Source organism: Diadema setosum, chromosome 4 (assembly GCF_964275005.1).
Source record: "Diadema setosum chromosome 4, eeDiaSeto1, whole genome shotgun sequence".
Classification (NCBI taxonomy): Eukaryota; Metazoa; Echinodermata; class Echinoidea; order Diadematoida; family Diadematidae; genus Diadema; species Diadema setosum.
Window position 1 is genome coordinate 23,896,940 of NC_092688.1, and position 20,153 is coordinate 23,917,092.

Genomic DNA, 20,153 nt, shown 5'->3' on the forward strand with positions numbered 1-20,153 from the left:
CTATTGCTTTGAAAATTTACATTAATCATTTGCAGAATGTGTTAATAAAGCATGCTCAATTTCAGCTTAATGTGATAACCCCTTTATTCAAATTCATGAAATTCTTCCGTCGAGATGTTTTCATTACAACTGATTGACAAATTGCCCTACATCGACGTAAATAAGAACTGAATTGATCAGTGTTTTAGTAGAAGCTATGATAAAAAATCATGTGCGTACATACTCGAGCAGGATTCGAACCTACGACCTCCTGATCACCGTAGGTTAGTTGGTTTTGTGATGCAGGGTCACATAATGTATGTATGTATGTATAATATTATGTTTATATATATCATATATGTATAATAATAAAAAAATAAGAAATAAAAGAAAGAGAAGGGCAGGTACGTGTTAATCAATTTTGTGGCACATGGTTAAGGGGAAAGAATTACATTTACATTGTTGGTTATCAAAACAATCTTAACATTATACTTCGTGGGACCCTTTATGTTCATGTGTGTGTGTGTGTGTGTGTGTGTGTGTGTGTGTGTCTTAAGTAACATCCTGGGAATACCAGAATATGTGTATAAACATGATTTCTGTGTTTTGCAAAGATATATCTTAGGACGAGCTTTCATTAATACAACACTGCTGATTATTCTATACAACAGCGCCCCCCCCCCCAAAAAAAAAAAAAATTGAGGCGAATTATTTTAAGAGTAGGTGTATAAACATATGTTGTAATACATCAAAAGAATAATATGTCTCAAATGTTATTCACATTCAAACTTCTTTGAAGAAGTTAATGGTCGCTTATAGTGGTCTTATCATTTCGATTACTTCTAACTCTATTGGTCAAGAAAACTGTTAAAAGCTATGGGAGTTTTGACGATACTTTCTGTTTGTTTCTGTGATTTCATGAAAAAAAAAAACATTATCATCAAGTGTGTTATCATTCTAGTCAATAAGGTATGGTGAATTGCAAATGCTGAAATCTGAAGATAAACTGAATTTGAAACTAATATAAAGACATTAAAGTGGCTATTTACCATTTGCAGATTTAAAAAAAAAAAAAAAACACACAGCTATAGTGCTTCAAAATAGTTCTAAAGTGTAAGATAGGAACAAAAACAACCGATGTAAGATGTTAATCATTGTAATCAATGTTATATATCCAAATTCATGAAAATTCTTCCGTCGTGATGTTTTCATTGCAACTGATTGACAAATTGCCCTACATCGACGTAAATAAGCACTGAATTGATCAGTGTTTTAGTAGTAGCCATGATAAAAAAAATCATGGGCGTACATACTCGAGCAGGATTCGAACCTACGACCTCCTGATCACCGGACAGGCGTCATCTCCACTAGACCACCGAGCTTTCGCCCGACAGCAAGTGTTGGTTCTAATCCTTATAGCAGGCAGCGGGTACTGCTTTGTTATTCAAATTCATGAAAATTCTTCCGTCGTGATGTTTTCATTGCAACTGATTGACAAATTGCCCTACATCGACGTAAATAAGCACTGAATTGATCAGTGTTTTAGTAGTAGCCATGATAAAAAAATCATGGGCGTACATACTCGAGCAGGATTCGAACCTACGACCTCCTGATCACCGGACAGGCGTCATCTCCACTAGACCACCGAGCTTTCGCCCGACAGCAAGTGTTGGTTCTAATCCTTATAGCAGGCAGCGGGTACTGCTTTGTTATTCAAATTCATGAAAATTCTTCCGTCGTGATGTTTTCATTGCAACTGATTGACAAATTGCCCTACATCGACGTAAATAAGCACTGAATTGATCAGTGTTTTAGTAGTAGCCATGATAAAAAAATCATGGGCGTACATACTCGAGCAGGATTCGAACCTACGACCTCCTGATCACCGGACAGGCGTCATCTCCACTAGACCACCGAGCTTTCGCCCGACAGCAAGTGTTGGTTCTAATCCTTATAGCAGGCAGCGGGTACTGCTTTGTTATTCAAATTCATGAAAATTCTTCCGTCGTGATGTTTTCATTGCAACTGATTGACAAATTGCCCTACATCGACGTAAATAAGCACTGAATTGATCAGTGTTTTAGTAGTAGCCATGATAAAAAAAAATCATGGGCGTACATACTCGAGCAGGATTCGAACCTACGACCTCCTGATCACCGGACAGGCGTCATCTCCACTAGACCACCGAGCTTTCGCCCGACAGCAAGTGTTGGTTCTAATCCTTATAGCAGGCAGCGGGTACTGCTTTGTTATTCAAATTCATGAAAATTCTTCCGTCGTGATGTTTTCATTGCAACTGATTGACAAATTGCCCTACATCGACGTAAATAAGCACTGAATTGATCAGTGTTTTAGTAGTAGCCATGATAAAAAAAAATCATGGGCGTACATACTCGAGCAGGATTCGAACCTACGACCTCCTGATCACCGGACAGGCGTCATCTCCACTAGACCACCGAGCTTTCGCCCGACAGCAAGTGTTGGTTCTAATCCTTATAGCAGGCAGCGGGTACTGCTTTGTTATTCAAATTCATGAAAATTCTTCCGTCGTGATGTTTTCATTGCAACTGATTGACAAATTGCCCTACATCGACGTAAATAAGCACTGAATTGATCAGTGTTTTAGTAGTAGCCATGATAAAAAAAATCATGGGCGTACATACTCGAGCAGGATTCGAACCTACGACCTCCTGATCACCGGACAGGCGTCATCTCCACTAGACCACCGAGCTTTCGCCCGACAGCAAGTGTTGGTTCTAATCCTTATAGCAGGCAGCGGGTACTGCTTTGTTATTCAAATTCATGAAAATTCTTCCGTCGTGATGTTTTCATTGCAACTGATTGACAAATTGCCCTACATCGACGTAAATAAGCACTGAATTGATCAGTGTTTTAGTAGTAGCCATGATAAAAAAATCATGGGCGTACATACTCGAGCAGGATTCGAACCTACGACCTCCTGATCACCGGACAGGCGTCATCTCCACTAGACCACCGAGCTTTCGCCCGACAGCAAGTGTTGGTTCTAATCCTTATAGCAGGCAGCGGGTACTGCTTTGTTATTCAAATTCATGAAAATTCTTCCGTCGTGATGTTTTCATTGCAACTGATTGACAAATTGCCCTACATCGACGTAAATAAGCACTGAATTGATCAGTGTTTTAGTAGTAGCCATGATAAAAAAATCATGGGCGTACATACTCGAGCAGGATTCGAACCTACGACCTCCTGATCACCGGACAGGCGTCATCTCCACTAGACCACCGAGCTTTCGCCCGACAGCAAGTGTTGGTTCTAATCCTTATAGCAGGCAGCGGGTACTGCTTTGTTATTCAAATTCATGAAAATTCTTCCGTCGTGATGTTTTCATTGCAACTGATTGACAAATTGCCCTACATCGACGTAAATAAGCACTGAATTGATCAGTGTTTTAGTAGTAGCCATGATAAAAAAAATCATGGGCGTACATACTCGAGCAGGATTCGAACCTACGACCTCCTGATCACCGGACAGGCGTCATCTCCACTAGACCACCGAGCTTTCGCCCGACAGCAAGTGTTGGTTCTAATCCTTATAGCAGGCAGCGGGTACTGCTTTGTTATTCAAATTCATGAAAATTCTTCCGTCGTGATGTTTTCATTGCAACTGATTGACAAATTGCCCTACATCGACGTAAATAAGCACTGAATTGATCAGTGTTTTAGTAGTAGCCATGATAAAAAAATCATGGGCGTACATACTCGAGCAGGATTCGAACCTACGACCTCCTGATCACCGGACAGGCGTCATCTCCACTAGACCACCGAGCTTTCGCCCGACAGCAAGTGTTGGTTCTAATCCTTATAGCAGGCAGCGGGTACTGCTTTGTTATTCAAATTCATGAAAATTCTTCCGTCGTGATGTTTTCATTGCAACTGATTGACAAATTGCCCTACATCGACGTAAATAAGCACTGAATTGATCAGTGTTTTAGTAGTAGCCATGATTAAAAAATTATGGGCGTACATACTCGAGCAGGATTCGAACCTACGACCTCCTGATCACCGGACAGGCGGTCGTAGGTTCGAATCCTGCTCGAGTATGTACGCCCATGATTTTTTTATCATGGCTACTACTAAAACACTGATCAATTCAGTGCTTATTTACGTCGATGTAGGGCAATTTGTCAATCAGTTGCAATGAAAACATCACGACGGAAGAATTTTCATGAATTTGAATAACAAAGCAGTACCCGCTGCCTGCTATAAGGATTAGAACCAACACTTGCTGTCGGGCGAAAGCTCGGTGGTCTAGTGGAGATGACGCCTGTCCGGTGATCAGGAGGTCGTAGGTTCGAATCCTGCTCGAGTATGTACGCCCATGATTTTTTTATCATGGCTACTACTAAAACACTGATCAATTCAGTGCTTATTTACGTCGATGTAGGGCAATTTGTCAATCAGTTGCAATGAAAACATCACGACGGAAGAATTTTCATGAATTTGAATAACAAAGCAGTACCCGCTGCCTGCTATAAGGATTAGAACCAACACTTGCTGTCGGGCGAAAGCTCGGTGGTCTAGTGGAGATGACGCCTGTCCGGTGATCAGGAGGTCGTAGGTTCGAATCCTGCTCGAGTATGTACGCCCATGATTTTTTTATCATGGCTACTACTAAAACACTGATCAATTCAGTGCTTATTTACGTCGATGTAGGGCAATTTGTCAATCAGTTGCAATGAAAACATCACGACGGAAGAATTTTCATGAATTTGAATAACAAAGCAGTACCCGCTGCCTGCTATAAGGATTAGAACCAACACTTGCTGTCGGGCGAAAGCTCGGTGGTCTAGTGGAGATGACGCCTGTCCGGTGATCAGGAGGTCGTAGGTTCGAATTCTGCTCGAGTATGTACGCCCATGATTTTTTTATCATGGCTACTACTAAAACACTGATCAATTCAGTGCTTATTTACGTCGATGTAGGGCAATTTGTCAATCAGTTGCAATGAAAACATCACGACGGAAGAATTTTCATGAATTTGAATAACAAAGCAGTACCCGCTGCCTGCTATAAGGATTAGAACCAACACTTGCTGTCGGGCGAAAGCTCGGTGGTCTAGTGGAGATGACGCCTGTCCGGTGATCAGGAGGTCGTAGGTTCGAATCCTGCTCGAGTATGTACGCCCATGATTTTTTTATCATGGCTACTACTAAAACACTGATCAATTCAGTGCTTATTTACGTCGATGTAGGGCAATTTGTCAATCAGTTGCAATGAAAACATCACGACGGAAGAATTTTCATGAATTTGAATAACAAAGCAGTACCCGCTGCCTGCTATAAGGATTAGAACCAACACTTGCTGTCGGGCGAAAGCTCGGTGGTCTAGTGGAGATGACGCCTGTCCGGTGATCAGGAGGTCGTAGGTTCGAATCCTGCTCGAGTATGTACGCCCATGATTTTTTTATCATGGCTACTACTAAAACACTGATCAATTCAGTGCTTATTTACGTCGATGTAGGGCAATTTGTCAATCAGTTGCAATGAAAACATCACGACGGAAGAATTTTCATGAATTTGAATAACAAAGCAGTACCCGCTGCCTGCTATAAGGATTAGAACCAACACTTGCTGTCGGGCGAAAGCTCGGTGGTCTAGTGGAGATGACGCCTGTCCGGTGATCAGGAGGTCGTAGGTTCGAATCCTGCTCGAGTATGTACGCCCATGATTTTTTTATCATGGCTACTACTAAAACACTGATCAATTCAGTGCTTATTTACGTCGATGTAGGGCAATTTGTCAATCAGTTGCAATGAAAACATCACGACGGAAGAATTTTCATGAATTTGAATAACAAAGCAGTACCCGCTGCCTGCTATAAGGATTAGAACCAACACTTGCTGTCGGGCGAAAGCTCGGTGGTCTAGTGGAGATGACGCCTGTCCGGTGATCAGGAGGTCGTAGGTTCGAATCCTGCTCGAGTATGTACGCCCATGATTTTTTTATCATGGCTACTACTAAAACACTGATCAATTCAGTGCTTATTTACGTCGATGTAGGGCAATTTGTCAATCAGTTGCAATGAAAACATCACGACGGAAGAATTTTCATGAATTTGAATAACAAAGCAGTACCCGCTGCCTGCTATAAGGATTAGAACCAACACTTGCTGTCGGGCGAAAGCTCGGTGGTCTAGTGGAGATGACGCCTGTCCGGTGATCAGGAGGTCGTAGGTTCGAATCCTGCTCGAGTATGTACGCCCATGATTTTTTTTATCATGGCTACTACTAAAACACTGATCAATTCAGTGCTTATTTACGTCGATGTAGGGCAATTTGTCAATCAGTTGCAATGTTATATATCGTTAGATATGCGAAATGTGAACAATTTTTTTCTAGAATAAACCATCGACGGTAATGGTTTATTGAGAAAAATAGTGATATCTCCATGTTATATATTTTAGGATTTTTAGCAAATTTTTTGTGTGATAGGATGTTTTGTGATACAGCTGACGTACACATATGCATTAAATGTGATAAAACTCGAATATTGTTTTAATCACTACTCCCAATAGTAAACAATGCATTTAATCTTTTACTATGAATGCACAATTCACGACCGTGATCAAATGTGACCGTGCATCACAAAACGAACAAAAGGTCGCACACACTGTATTTGTGTGAGGACTGAAAATAAGTGAAATGGGTCAATCAAGCCGGTCTTTACTTTTTCATATATTCTGAAAGAGCAATTCTTCGTCTACATTATGCTAAAATTTGGGATCATAAAACGGGAAGGAAAGTGTGTTTTTTAGCAGTTTATCTTGAACCTTTTTTTTTGGCAGTTTGTGTGATTAAGTGTGTCCTTAGAGTTTCCTTTTCATTTCTTACAAACCTTGTACCCACTCTTCACTTTCAACTCCTATAACTTTTGTAAGGATGATGCTACTACTTTGAAAGTTGGCATTAATTGAGGACAGATGTGTTAATAAGGTATGCTTAATTTCAGTTTAGCTTGATAATCCCTTCATTGTTGTTACCCCGGTGGTTTACATCCTGTTTTTGTCCCATTCATCGCCCAACCAGAACGGCTTGGTAAAAATTAAGCGCTTGAATATACACTGTACTTCAGAGTCCCATTTCTCAGTTCACACTTTTCCTGAGTGTGTGCTTTCTTTCCAATATTTAGATAGGTTAGGAGTCCATTTGGTTTGAGTAATACATCATTTTAAAGCTTGACGTCTGCTCTTTCAGAATATGCTCTCAACTAAAATGTCATGTCTGGCGGCTTTTTGTTTGTTTTGTGGTGGAGGGTCACAAATGTAAATTCACACACACATCCACCCATCCACCCACACAAAAACACAAACAAGTAGAGTATACATGCAATTGAAAAGTATCATTTGTGTCATATGTCTTCCGATTTCTTTTCGTAAAATGCTACGAATTTTTGCGTCTTTTCATGCCATTAATGCCTGGTGAGTATCTGCAACTAATTGGAGCAAAGTCCTGCAAACTTCTCAAATACGAAAGAAATTGTTGCCGACTGCTGTTCTCGGTATACGGATCTACAGAAGGGATAAAACAAGTCAATGAGCAATCCTATCTCTTCGTTTTTCTCTTTGCTTTTCTTTCATCTCTCTTTCTTTCTCTATCTTTTTTCTCTCTCTCTCTTTCTCTCTCTCTCTCTCTCTCTATATATATATATGTATATATATATATATATATATATATATATATATATATATATGCATGGGTAAGCAATGACAAAACTTGTTCTATCATACAGGCAATTTTGAAAGTGATTTTACGAAAATTATTTATTGCTCTCTTTGTTCACTTTTTTGCACCTACTTTCTTTAACCCTCTCCCTTCCTTTCTCTCTCTCTCTCTCTCTCTCTCTTTCTCTACACACTTTCTTTCCTTTGGGATGTTTTTATTCCTCAAGTCTCATTTATATAGGTGCTCATTTTTAATTTGATTTTTAATGTGTTTGTGAGGTAATTTTTAATTGTATATATATTTTGTGACCCGCCACGACAAAGGGATCCGAAAGTCGCTGACGGCTGCGCCGAGAAAATCGACTTTGAAGTTAGATCATCAAAATCGGTCAAAAACCATCGAAATTTTTCTTTTGGGCCAATTTTTTAGTCTAATGTTTCGTCTATCATCTGCCGAAATTTCGAAGTTAGCTCATCAAAGGAAAGGAAAGGAAAGGAATTAGCATTTTTCTGGATCATGATTTTCCGAGTTTCACCGGAACAGGAAAGAGTCAGAAGATTTGGATTTAGCGCCGCAGATGGATTCCGCCCCTAGCAACGAGGGAGTGATCTTATTGGGCACTAAGCTTGAATGAACATCGCAGAGGCGAAGGTTGCTAGGGGCATACCTTCTAGTGTCCAGAGGTGAAAACTGTTTATCTCCCTTTGATCGCGATTTCGTCGGATGGAAAACTTCGAAGGCGGTTTTCTTGAAACGCTGACGACCACTCGACATGTTCTCATAAAATCATCGATATTTCCACAACCGAGTACTTTTATGAGTCGTGCTATATATGAAAATTAAAGCAGAAGAGCTAAAAAAAGCAATGTCTTGTCATTTTCAGAAAATTGCCCTCCCCCGATCTTTGGATCCTTTTGTTGTAGCGAGTCACATTTGTTTTACAGTGCACTATGCTTTACAATTTTGCAATGAATTATACTTTTTGATTTCATATCTATGCCAATTGTTATGTAAACTCACACCTTAGTATTAGGACTATTTGACGAGTAACAATAAAAGCCGAATTGAATGAATGAACGAATTGTTATATTGGTTTTGACAAGTAATGAGCCAGAGTGATCTATAACATTTACCTACGGATATACATCTCGCTCATTGTGCGGTGTTATGATGATATCCCGTGAGCCACCAAGGCGGATAAGATAATTGTTTGATTCAACAGGATGTAGTCTGTGGCCCTCTTCAGTAATAACTACTAAGATGTTCCAGCTTGTGATATTTCCCTGAACTTGAATGTCAATCTAAATGACTTCAACACTAACGAATGAACTTCCGAATCGGTTGGCAATTTAAAGGGTGGAAATTACGATACCGTGGCACAAAAGCTTTTGCGTAAACTTTGAAACCCAAGTTGCAAAAAGGAACAGAAATGCCTTTGAAAGATAAATTATTTCACACTTTATATCAAAGATAAAATCTACTGGACCAATATCTGGATTTTCTCAGTTACGTGTGCTAGCTTTTGACGTTATGGGTCAAGTATTTAAATGAAGCCAAAACCCAAATATAAGTAAGGATTGAGTGAAATAAGCAACATTAGTAGAACACATGAATGTGAGTTTAAGGAAATTGGACAATTGATTCAAGAGTTGAAGATGTCGGTGCCAGCATCGCTGGATAAGAAGGCTACTAGAGTTTATGACGTCATTATGGCCAAACAATTATACAGACAATGAATAATAAGAGGCAGTCCATTACTCACGATAAGTACACATTTCATCGACTCGGTACTGATATATGGTCAGGATAATATTTTCACCCTGCGTTGGAGACCTGGGTCATGTGCTCTTTCATTATACTATAAAATTAAAAGTGTGTTGATTATTCTTTACGTCTTCTTTGTTGATAATGAAGATATGGACTCTAGAAATGGTCTACACCCAGCGACGCGGCACCAAAACTTTAAGAATTCACAACTTTTGAAAAGATCGTCCAATTTCCCTCAAACTTTCATTGATGTGTTTTACGAATGTTGCTGCTTTCGCTCCGTCCACATTGTGCTTGGGTTTTGGTTTCCTTTAATGATATGGTTACTATTTCAGATTTTCAGATTTCAGATTTCAGAATATCGTATTAAAAACAACAACAACAATAACGCTTACAATGTCTTATTGCTTGCAGAGGCGGCAATGATTTGTTTAAAACCTCTTCCTCCAAGTTTTCTTGTTGATGACATGTGCATAAATCCTGTTATTGGAGAAGAGATTTCGTATGGTAATTATGTGTTTAATACAGACCATTTTACCTTCTAAGTTTTGATATCTTGACCCCAGTGAAAACACTCAAATTTTATAAATTGTATATAAATGGGAAAGTGCTTGAATTGTAGGATTTTATTGTTGTACTAGCGCCCTCTCGAGAAATAAATGACATCTACTCAAGTTTGTGTTTGGTTTTCTTAAATATAAACAGTGAACTTCACATGAATGTTCATAAAAGTAATTCACTTATACAACACAATTAAATACGCAACTATTCGACTTAATTGCTGTGTTCATGCTTTTTATCCATTCCATCATAGATAATTCAGTATCATGTGTTCACAACGTGCTGCATAAGTCCTTGAATTTTTCTAGCCTAAGTGATCACTTACTAAATCACTCAGCTTGAAGCCACTTTCATAGTTGCATTAATACACTGCATAACATTAGTCTCTAAACCAGGTTTATTCTTAAACAGGGAGCAAATTCGTTAAGCAAATTTATTACTTTAAAGCGAATATTATTCATACAACATACAGGCACTGTACAAAGAACAAACGAACAAAGTGAGAGAAAACGAACATGGGAGGAAAGGGAGAGGTAGAACAGCAGACAGTAATATGTGTTTTAAGTCATTGCAAGAAATGTGAAAATTGAATGCTAATCCGGACAAACATTCACAAATTGAAAATTCCAGCATATTTTAACCTTGCCTGTTAAGTAAGAACAAAAATATCGTTGATTCAATATTTATTTTTTGTTTACTATTACACAGGTTACAATAAACTATTCATTTTTAAACCATATCAGCATAATATTGTCGCTGTATAAACCTACCATGTACAAAATGTACCTCCCAAACTACTAACGTGCCATATCCATGAGAAAAAAATACAATTAAATCAGAAAGGGAAATTGAGAGGTATGAAAAAGGAAATAGAATCATGGAGGTATTAAAGGGGAAACTCACCTAGTAGGAGCGACATAATATTCAAAGTATCAAGTATTCATAAGAATGGTATTTACAACATCAAAATATATTCAACGACGCACTGTCAATATTATCAAATATTTTGTCCAGAAATATCTGTTCTATTCGAAGTTACAAGAAATGCACAGTGATTGCTTTAGATAGTGTGTGTAGTGCATTGTATCTGCAAATATACTGAACTAGTGCGTTTCTCTGCATTGTTATTTTTACCTGTCTGACGTCAGCACGCATATCATTATCATGACATTGTTGAATGGTAGGATCATACAACAGCCGTACAGTCAACATCAGTTCAAAAGAGCAACTGTTCATTGATAGATAACAGACTTTTCCTACCAGAAATCACGAAGTGGACACAAAGGTGCCTTACAGCCTCCCCCCCCCCCAAAAAAAAAAAAAAAAAAAGAATCCAAATCTTCTTCTAACGACATGAATTACAAATTAGGGAGGATTTATTTCTTTCGCATCCCACTCTAGAATTACATTAGTCAGTTAGCAGTTATGACATATCATGAAGATAACCAAGGGCTGTTTAATACAGGCAAAATTACACATTCTTGTACCTTCAGGCACAAATCATGAAGAGGAAGACACTATACCTCGTAATTCGAAACTCATTCTCAAGTGTTTAAAAACTCTCTTATGGTTTGTTCCATAATCCTTTCGTATAGTCATTCTAAGATGATTTGGTATTGTGACTGATATCAGAGTTTCATAGAAACATGTGGAGCTCACAATTCTATGCGTTTCACCAATTGAAACGAGACTCAAACTGCAGGCCAAGCCCTTTGTCGGTTTGCTGCGCCACAAATTGAGTGGAAACGCTAGTGGGAAGGTGGCGTGACAACAGCGTCACTGGAAAGCTATCTGTTGTTTTATTTTTTATTTTTTTTTGTCTGAAGCCATGAATGTGCAGGAAATGCTACAGGGAAAGAAATAGAGTCATTTCTAATTCCGCGCGTGTATCTACTTTGTACATGGAATTTCAACATTCTTTTGGAGATGATTCCACCCGAGGCTAACTGTTATTGTTTTTGTGTTTTATTATTTTGATCCATCCCTGAAATTACTACGCTCGATTCCTATCAAATAAATGTGGCCTTGAAATTTGAAGTCATATCTCATTACATGGAAGGTCCAGAGTACCACCCACTTATTGATCTATTGTTTTAACAAATACTGTATTCCAATTCCAATTTACATGTACATTTATTTTTTATTATCTCTTAATGAAAAATACATCATAATGATAATAACAAAGTGAAATGATACATAATTCCCAGCTGGGGTGCACAATAGAATATTGCAATGAAATAGAACATGGTGGTCAATATATGAAAGTTTGAATCTTAGTTTTAACGATGAACTTACTGAGTATTGAAACCGAGTGTAAAGATCCAGATAAGGAGCACTATACAACGTAGGATAAAACTTAAAATAAATATTAAAAAAAAAAATACTTTGGGATACAGCTTATTCTTCTCAGAAGCAAGTAGGAGAACGAATAAATCACATGCTGCAGAGGTATTAACAGTTGTTATCAGAGCAATGTTGACATGAAAGTTTTATAGTGCAAATTGTACAATCAGAAAACTATACAGTTGGGTCCTCAGAAGAGACGCGGAAATATTTGGGTAAAGCAAAACACAACGCTAACCAACAGTTCAATAATGATCTACCAGCCAGTTGCAATGAAATGAGGACAACAATGCCAGCTGTAACGGCTGATACTTATAGTGCAATAGATGTATAGGACACGGTAGAATAAAGAGAAATGAATGAACGTGAAAACAGTGTTGCTTTAGTATACATATGTGATCCTGCACCTCAAAACAAACAAAAAGTCGCCAGACATGACTTTTTACTTAAGACAATATTCTGAAAGAGCAGACTTTAAGCTTTAAAATGATGTATAACTCAAATCAAATGGACTCTCCTAACCTATCTAAATATTGGAAAGAATGCACAAACTCAGGAAAAGTGTGAACTGAGAAAAGAGGCTCTGAAGTACAGTGTCTATTCCAGCGCTTAATCTTTACCAAACCGTGCTGGCTGTGCGATGAATGGGACAAAAAACAGGAAGTAAACCACCAGAGTAACAACAATGAAGGGATTATCAGATTGAAATGAAATTAAGCATGCCTCATTAACACATTCTGTCGATAATTAATGCCAACTTTCAAAGCAGTAGCACTATCCTTTCAAAAGTTATAAGAGTTGAAAGTGAAGAGTGTGGACAAGGTTTTTCAGAAATGAAAAAGGGATTCTAAAGACACACCTAATCACACTATTCTACCAAAAATAGTCGAGATAAACTGCTAAAAAACACACTTTCCTGCCCGTTTTATGATACCAAATTTTAGCATAATGTAAAAGAAGACCTGGGGCCCGTTGCATAAAAGTAACAATTATGGTAACTTTGCCATCCAGTGGTAACTACCATGGCAACAATACTCAACAGCCAATCAAAATCAAGAATTCCATGGAAGTTACCATTGGATGGCAAAGTTACTATAATTGTAACTTTTATGCAGCGGGCCCCTGCTCTTTCAGAAAATATGACAAAGTCAAGTTCGGCTAGGTTGACCCATTTCACTTATTTTCAGTCCTCACGCAAAATCAGTGCGTGCGACTTTATGTTCGTTTTTAGGTGCACGGTCACATATGCAAAACTTACGGCTCGGTCACAAATGCCTTTACGAACTGCTACGAACGCCGTACGAACGATTTTTAGACAATTTCGTAAGATCTTCTTACGAAAGCCGTACGAAACCAAGATTCGTACACCGTTCATAGACCGTTCGTAAGTTCGAAGCCTGGTGGATTCGTACGAAACCCTCTCTTCGCAAGGCGACCGTACAAACGTCGTGCGAACATCGTAAGAACTACGCCAGATTTTATAGGGTCGAGAGACAATTCTAGAAGCCTTAAATTTTTAGAATGATTGTAAGAACGCCTTAAGTCGTTCATAGAGGGCTCTTACGTCTTTCGTAAGAATGCCTTACGAACGGAGATTCGTACGGCGTTCTTACGAACAACTCTTCGAGTTTGTGAGGCGTTCGTAGGGGACTCATAAGGCGTAGGTACACAATATTTGTGCAACTGTTGAGTTCTAGGGGTATAGAGCCAAACGTGCGAAGTTCAAATCTTCACTCTGTTCTAGGCGTTCGACCAGAAAGCATTTCTGTTAAAAATGGGACAAAAAGGGGAGGCAATCAAATGGAAAAGAGGGAAGGGGAAGAAAAGAAAAGAAAAGAAAAGAAAAGAAAAGAAAAGAAAAGAAAAGAAAAGAAAACAAAAGAGGGAGATGAGGAGGAAGGAGCGAGAGGGGAAGAATTGGAGCTACAACCTCCTCCTCCTCTACTTGTAGATGCAGCTGCAGTTGTAGTCTCCTTGGCACTACTGCTATCATAAAGTATAAAACATTCAACTGTTACAGAACTTTCGACACGACAAAATAATACAAAAAAAAAATCGTAAATCTTCTTACGAATGACTTGAGAGTGCCGTGAGTTGCACGTACGACGATCTCACGACAAAAAGAAATCGTAAGATGGCCGTAAATCTGACGAAAGAATATTTCAAGGCATTCTTACGAAAAACTTACGAATTCTGGGGCCATAAATCATTTCGTTTCTCTAAAAGGTCTAAAGTTGTTCTTGCGAATTAAACAGCGTTCGTACGAAATTCGTAAGTAGGCTGTATAAGAATCTGTGCCCCATCTACGAATCTCTACGAACTCCAGAATTCGTACGAACAGTGGCATTCGTACAAACGCATCGTTCGTACGAACCTTTGTGACCGTAGCTTTAGGTCAGGCCTTCAGGCATTTATTTTTCGTGTCATATGCGTGGGTCGATATACATGTACTCTGGGCAAGAGTGCTGTTCTTGGTGCGTCTCGGATTGGTCTGGAGTAATTTCACCAGCATTTGCTCCGAGATTCAGATAGCCATGTTCATCCTCCTCCAGCTTTTCGCTCGGTTTGCCAGAGTAGATACATGTAGAGTACAATCGATCGTTCAGACTCGTCGGAAGAGGGGCAGGCTTTTCACTTTTACTGTCATGCCTGTATTCATGGCTTGGCTGCTGCCCTTGGATGGTCTCGGATTGGTCTGGGGTAATCTCTTTGGTAATTGATTCGAGAACGAGGTAGCCATATTCATCCTTTTTTCCGCTTGACTTGCTAGAGTAGATAGCTGTAGAATATAATTGATCGTTCAACCTCATAGTATAATTGACACGTTGTTCATTTCTATCATTATGCTCGGGACGTGAATATGGTACCTGGATGGTTTAAGATTGGTAGGGAGTGATTTCACCGGTATTTGCTTCGAGAACAAGGTAACCATTTTCATCTACCTCCCGCTTTTCCCTTGATTTGACTGAGTAGATGGCTGTAGAATATAATGGATCAGCCGTGATCACTTCATTTCTATTGGTACACTTGTACTCTACTGGTGTCTTCCATTGTGACTGTTCTTGAATTGTCTCGGATTGGCGGTTTGGAGTAATTTGACCGGAATTTTCTGAGTGAAAGAGATTTTCATCCACCTTGGATTTCCCTTTTGCTTGGCTTGGGTAGACGGATGCAGAACCAGGACTGTCTCTCTTGCTGTTCATTTTCTCTCCATGATTGTGGTCCTGTGAAGATACATGCAACACGCAGGGTAATGTGGACATGTTTATCACTCGATTTACTTGGCCATCTCTCTATAGACTCGTGAAAACTACGTCAGAAATATTTAATCTGTTTTGTGCGTTTTGTCAACAATGGCACCATTATCCGGATTTTATAGAGAAGTTACACTTGATAATGACTTCTTCAACTACACTATTGGCAGCATCAGGATCGTTAATGTGATTATACAAATGATGCAAAGGTCTGAATGCGTCAGTTGTAATCAGTGTATGAAGTATGGAGTGCTTACTGGATGCCTTCTTTTTTAATTGCTTGCCAATAACGAAAAACATGGATCCAATACCTCCGGCCATGTATCAAGTAATGAGCGCACGGTAAATTTACTGGATACATGATTTGCTAGGCAATAGGCGTCTCTTACTGGGTACGAGAACTTATAAACTTAGCGAAATTTTGCAGTGAGATAATGCTCCGCTTCACAGAGATGCTCTACTCAGATTGAGAACTGTATGTTAATGAGCTAAGTTTCGTTGCACTTTGGTAGTTTTAGAAGAGACAATTTTTCGTTTATTTTTTAATATTTTTATATTAGTAATAAAACATTTATTTCGCACAATCTCCTTTCCGTTTCAAAATGCAAGGTTTCCAAATATTAGTAGTGAATCTATTCTTTTTGTGTTCATTATACTTTTTAGATGTCTCTGCGAATATTTGAAATTTTATCACTGATATAATATTTCTAATTCGTTCCCCTATTCCAAGGTATGAGTGACAAGGGAAAAATAATTGTCATTATCATTGTTATTGTCACTGCCATTGCTACAAGTCCGCGATAACATGTTTACAGTATCGGTATCATCACGAGGCAACGTTCGGCCAGGAAAAAAAAAAGCAAAACAAAGAGAGCACAACCAAAGAATTCTCATGATTTTCGCTACCCGTTCTACAATCATCGTATTATGAACATGAATTCATTATTAATGGAAACGTATAGTTACTGTAGAATAGCATGCTTACGAAATCTATATGAGAATGCCCTTTTGAGTATTTCTCTTACATTTACTAAAATGTATTATGCATATAATATTCCATATCAAAATCCATATATTCATATGCACACTTTCATTCCCGCATGCACACACACACACACACACACACACACACACACACAGTAAACATACGGGATACTTACTGAGCAAGTGACGTTGCTCTGTAACAGAGATGCACAAAGGGAGACTTGTTCCAGGTTTGATGCCTGTGAAGGTCCACTGTCTACCTCCGCAGCGTCCTGGTAGATGTGATACGGATCCTCATGATGAGCAGTGACTTCTCTGCAAATGTTGTAATTGTGGCTCGGGAAAGGATGACCCTCTGTTCCAGCGTCAGTACACATTGTACTAGTTTTGCTCAATACAACATGATCCGAATTTTGGTTTGAAATATCTACAGGATGCACCTGCAGTTGTCTATTGTTTGGCTGATTTAAAGTTTGTGACGATCTACGTCTGTAAAGGCAATCATAACAGACACACACGTTCTTGAAAGAAAAAAAAAAACAGAACATAAACAACCAACAATATATTTTCAAGATGGGTTGGAATCCTTACTTTCCAACTTCAAAAACATTCGTGGAATATATTAATATTCCACTTATTTTAATTTCTTCCGAAGAAAAGACATAACATGTCTAGTAAAACAAAAAATGTGTTTGAATATCAAAATCTATTTATACCCTTTCGACATTTGTGTTATACCCTTTTGAAAATTGCGTTTTCGAGGACTACGTACACATGCGTTTTCTGTTGTTACTCAAAGTTTCAAGCATTAATTACATGACTTTAGAACAGTAAAAAAAAAAAAAGAATGTATGACAGAACAATAGCGCTATAATATCGAACAAGTATATATTAATAATATGATTAGGGAAAATAGAAGAGTGTCTGTAGGTGGCAATGTAGATTACCTTCCTGCAGTAATCCACAAAGACCAACTTCCAACACACACACACACGCACGATACACGATATTACATGTGAACACTCACCTTTTCTTGTGGTGCCTGCACAATACCATGAGTAGAATGACCAGAAGTATGGTAAGAACACCCAGGAGAGCTGCCATTGTAAATATGGCAACATCTTTCTCAGGAACTTTAGAATCTGAAATGCAATTCATTGCCGTAAATCTTGTCACCCTTTGTAAAAGTACATTGTATTGGAAAATGAGATTCGAGAGTACTAAGTTCCATTTTTTTTTCTTGACATAATCCCGTAATGAGTGCGCATTATCTATCATCAACAAGCACATACTGAAATGATCCCCTACAGCTGCAATGTACTAATCTACTAGATTGCACATGAAAGGTAAAATCATTTCTGCTTAATGATTGAATATATAGGTAATGAATCATGTGTATATGCGTTAGATGATATTAAATTATAAGAATGTGCGACTCACTTCTAGTCGTTTCGTGTGTGTCTCGAATGATTTTATTTTCAGTTGGTTTGCCATCTCCTGTTTATAAAAGGACCAAAATAAGCAAGATGATTAGTACAGACAGCTACAACGATGAAACCACGGTATTTAAACCCACAACGACCTCGTCATCTTATCATTTCATTCCATTTCCAAATCCAAATAATACAAAATTATCAGGTATCTCTTAGATCTAGAAGGTTCATCTGTGCATATGTGTACATTTGATATAACTTGACCGTGAAGATGTTAATCAAAAAGAAAAGAAGAAAGGAAGTTGCATTGGGATGCTATTCATTGAATGACAGTGCGATATGCTTTATATAATTACTGACCTATCTTCATGACTAATAGTGTGCATTTATAAACAGAAAGAAGGAAACTGTAAGTTTGAAAGTTTTTTTTTTTTTTTTTTTTTTTGGGGGGGGGTTATTTCCTGTTCTTTTAAGCACGTCTTTAAACAGTGGATAGAAACGGACCATTCGCCCTGAAAAAAAAAAAGAAAAAAAAGGGTGATTTCAGTAATCTTAAGCTGAACAATGAGAGAGGTACAAAGGAAAGGTACACAACTGTAAAGTGACTGACAAGTCATCTTACTTAGAAACGACGTAGCGGTGATTTCGGGCACTGTCGTTAGTTCATAAGTAAGCAGTCCGTCACCTGTTTCATTGGAGGAAGTCAGGGGTATTGTGGGTAATAAATAATATTTGTTAATGACCGAAATCCCTAAAATCAGTCTTTGCTTAAGCGTATTCTTTGCTTAAGCAAAATCATGTAATAGTTTACTGAAAGATAAATTTAGAGAACACATTCTATCATCAGTAGTTTTTAAAGCTGTTGGATACAAGTTTCTAATTGTGCTGATGCGATTTGCTAAATTGTTAGGGTAGTGGTAGGGTGAACAGCAATTTAAAGTCAGATTAAAAAAAAACATAACAACAAGCAAACATGACATAGAATGCCAACATATATCGAAACACACATCATAAAACAACTATAGTAATTCTAACAGCATGTAGCTTGTAAATATTTTGAATGCTACTCACTGCAGATGTAGTTTGCATTCTTTGTAGGCGTTGTCGTGGTGATTGATCCACCTACACATTAAACATAGATGTAAGACTTGATTCAGTTTCAAAGTAGCGCGGTAAAATCTCTGCCACAATTTGGAGATCTGAAACACTTTGACGAGCATTGCAAGACTCGGTAAGCCTCTTAAAATTGTTGATAGCGTATGCAGTATGTAGAGCTAATTGATATTTAAATAACAATACGTTAAACACTTCCCTCCCCATCGGTGTATCTTGGCTTAATAGGAAAAAAAAAAAACTTGCTCACTGTTTTCTTATTTTGAAATGACAATACATAGAAAAGACCGTCACTGTCTCGTTCTTGCACGTTTGATTTCAGCTAAACAGCTAGAGTTGTCGGAATTTTCAATTATGGTTTCGGCTGCTTTTACTCTTTTTTTTTTCTTGGACATTTAAGCCACATAATCTTTTGTCCGGTTAGTATTCATCCTCAAGTTCATCTCTTCTACTCTGTTCAATGTAGTCAAATGCATCTTTGACATTACACATGATACAAGCTGTATATCAACGACGAACCTTTTGTTGCATTTTCAAATTTCCAGCAGAATGGGATTGACACGTTCAAGGTCGGAAAGTAAGCCGACCGTCCGGGTAGTCCCACACACTGCAGTGTCGCACTTCCATTGACGATGTAGCCTTCATCACAGGTGAGAGTTATCTTAGACCCAAAGCTTGTCACATTAGAGTCCCAATGACCATTTGGCACATGACCGGGGTAAACACAAAAACCGACCAAAACTGTCAATAAAAAGAAAAGCAATAATGGAGTAATTGATAATTGTAATAATTGAGAATATATATATATATATATATATATATATATTGATATCACAAATTCGATTTTGCGATATCAACAATACGTTCACGTAATGAACGAATAGGTATTTCTGAAGAATTTGTTATATCAGAAAATGACCTTAAATAGGAAAAAGGCTTGCCATACGAGCGCCAAAGTCAGTCCGAAGAGTGTCGAAACTTCCTCTAAAACCAGGCTATCCCTGGTTGCTGGCAAAAT

At 38.3% G+C, this 20,153-nt stretch overlaps 2 protein-coding genes across 2 annotated transcripts in view; both read right to left on the reverse strand.

Moving 5' to 3' along the window:
• The window catches only part of LOC140227726 (uncharacterized), a 45,105-nt gene that overhangs the window by 19,571 nt on the left and 5,381 nt on the right, over positions 1–20,153 (reverse strand).
• Positions 15,228–17,693, reverse strand: LOC140227043 (uncharacterized). The gene is made up of 3 exons (XM_072307474.1): positions 17,617–17,693; positions 16,766–17,078; positions 15,228–15,575 (listed from the first exon to the last, which is right to left on the reverse strand). The coding sequence occupies exons 1-3, from the start codon at positions 17,691–17,693 to the stop codon at positions 15,228–15,230; spliced, it is 738 nt and encodes a 245-aa protein (XP_072163575.1).

Bases quoted from the DNA above. Each gene is read 5' to 3' on its own strand.
- LOC140227043 (XM_072307474.1), bottom strand. From the start codon at position 17,693: ATGGCAGCTCTCCTGGGTGTTCTTACCATACTTCTGGTCATTCTACTC. The intron at 17,079-17,616 runs GTGAGTGTTCAC...TTGCCTTTACAG, and splicing joins TGCAGGCACCACAAGAAAAG to ACGTAGATCGTCACAAACTT. The intron at 15,576-16,765 runs GTAAGTATCCCG...GTATCTTCACAG, and splicing joins AGAGCAACGTCACTTGCTCA to GACCACAATCATGGAGAGAA.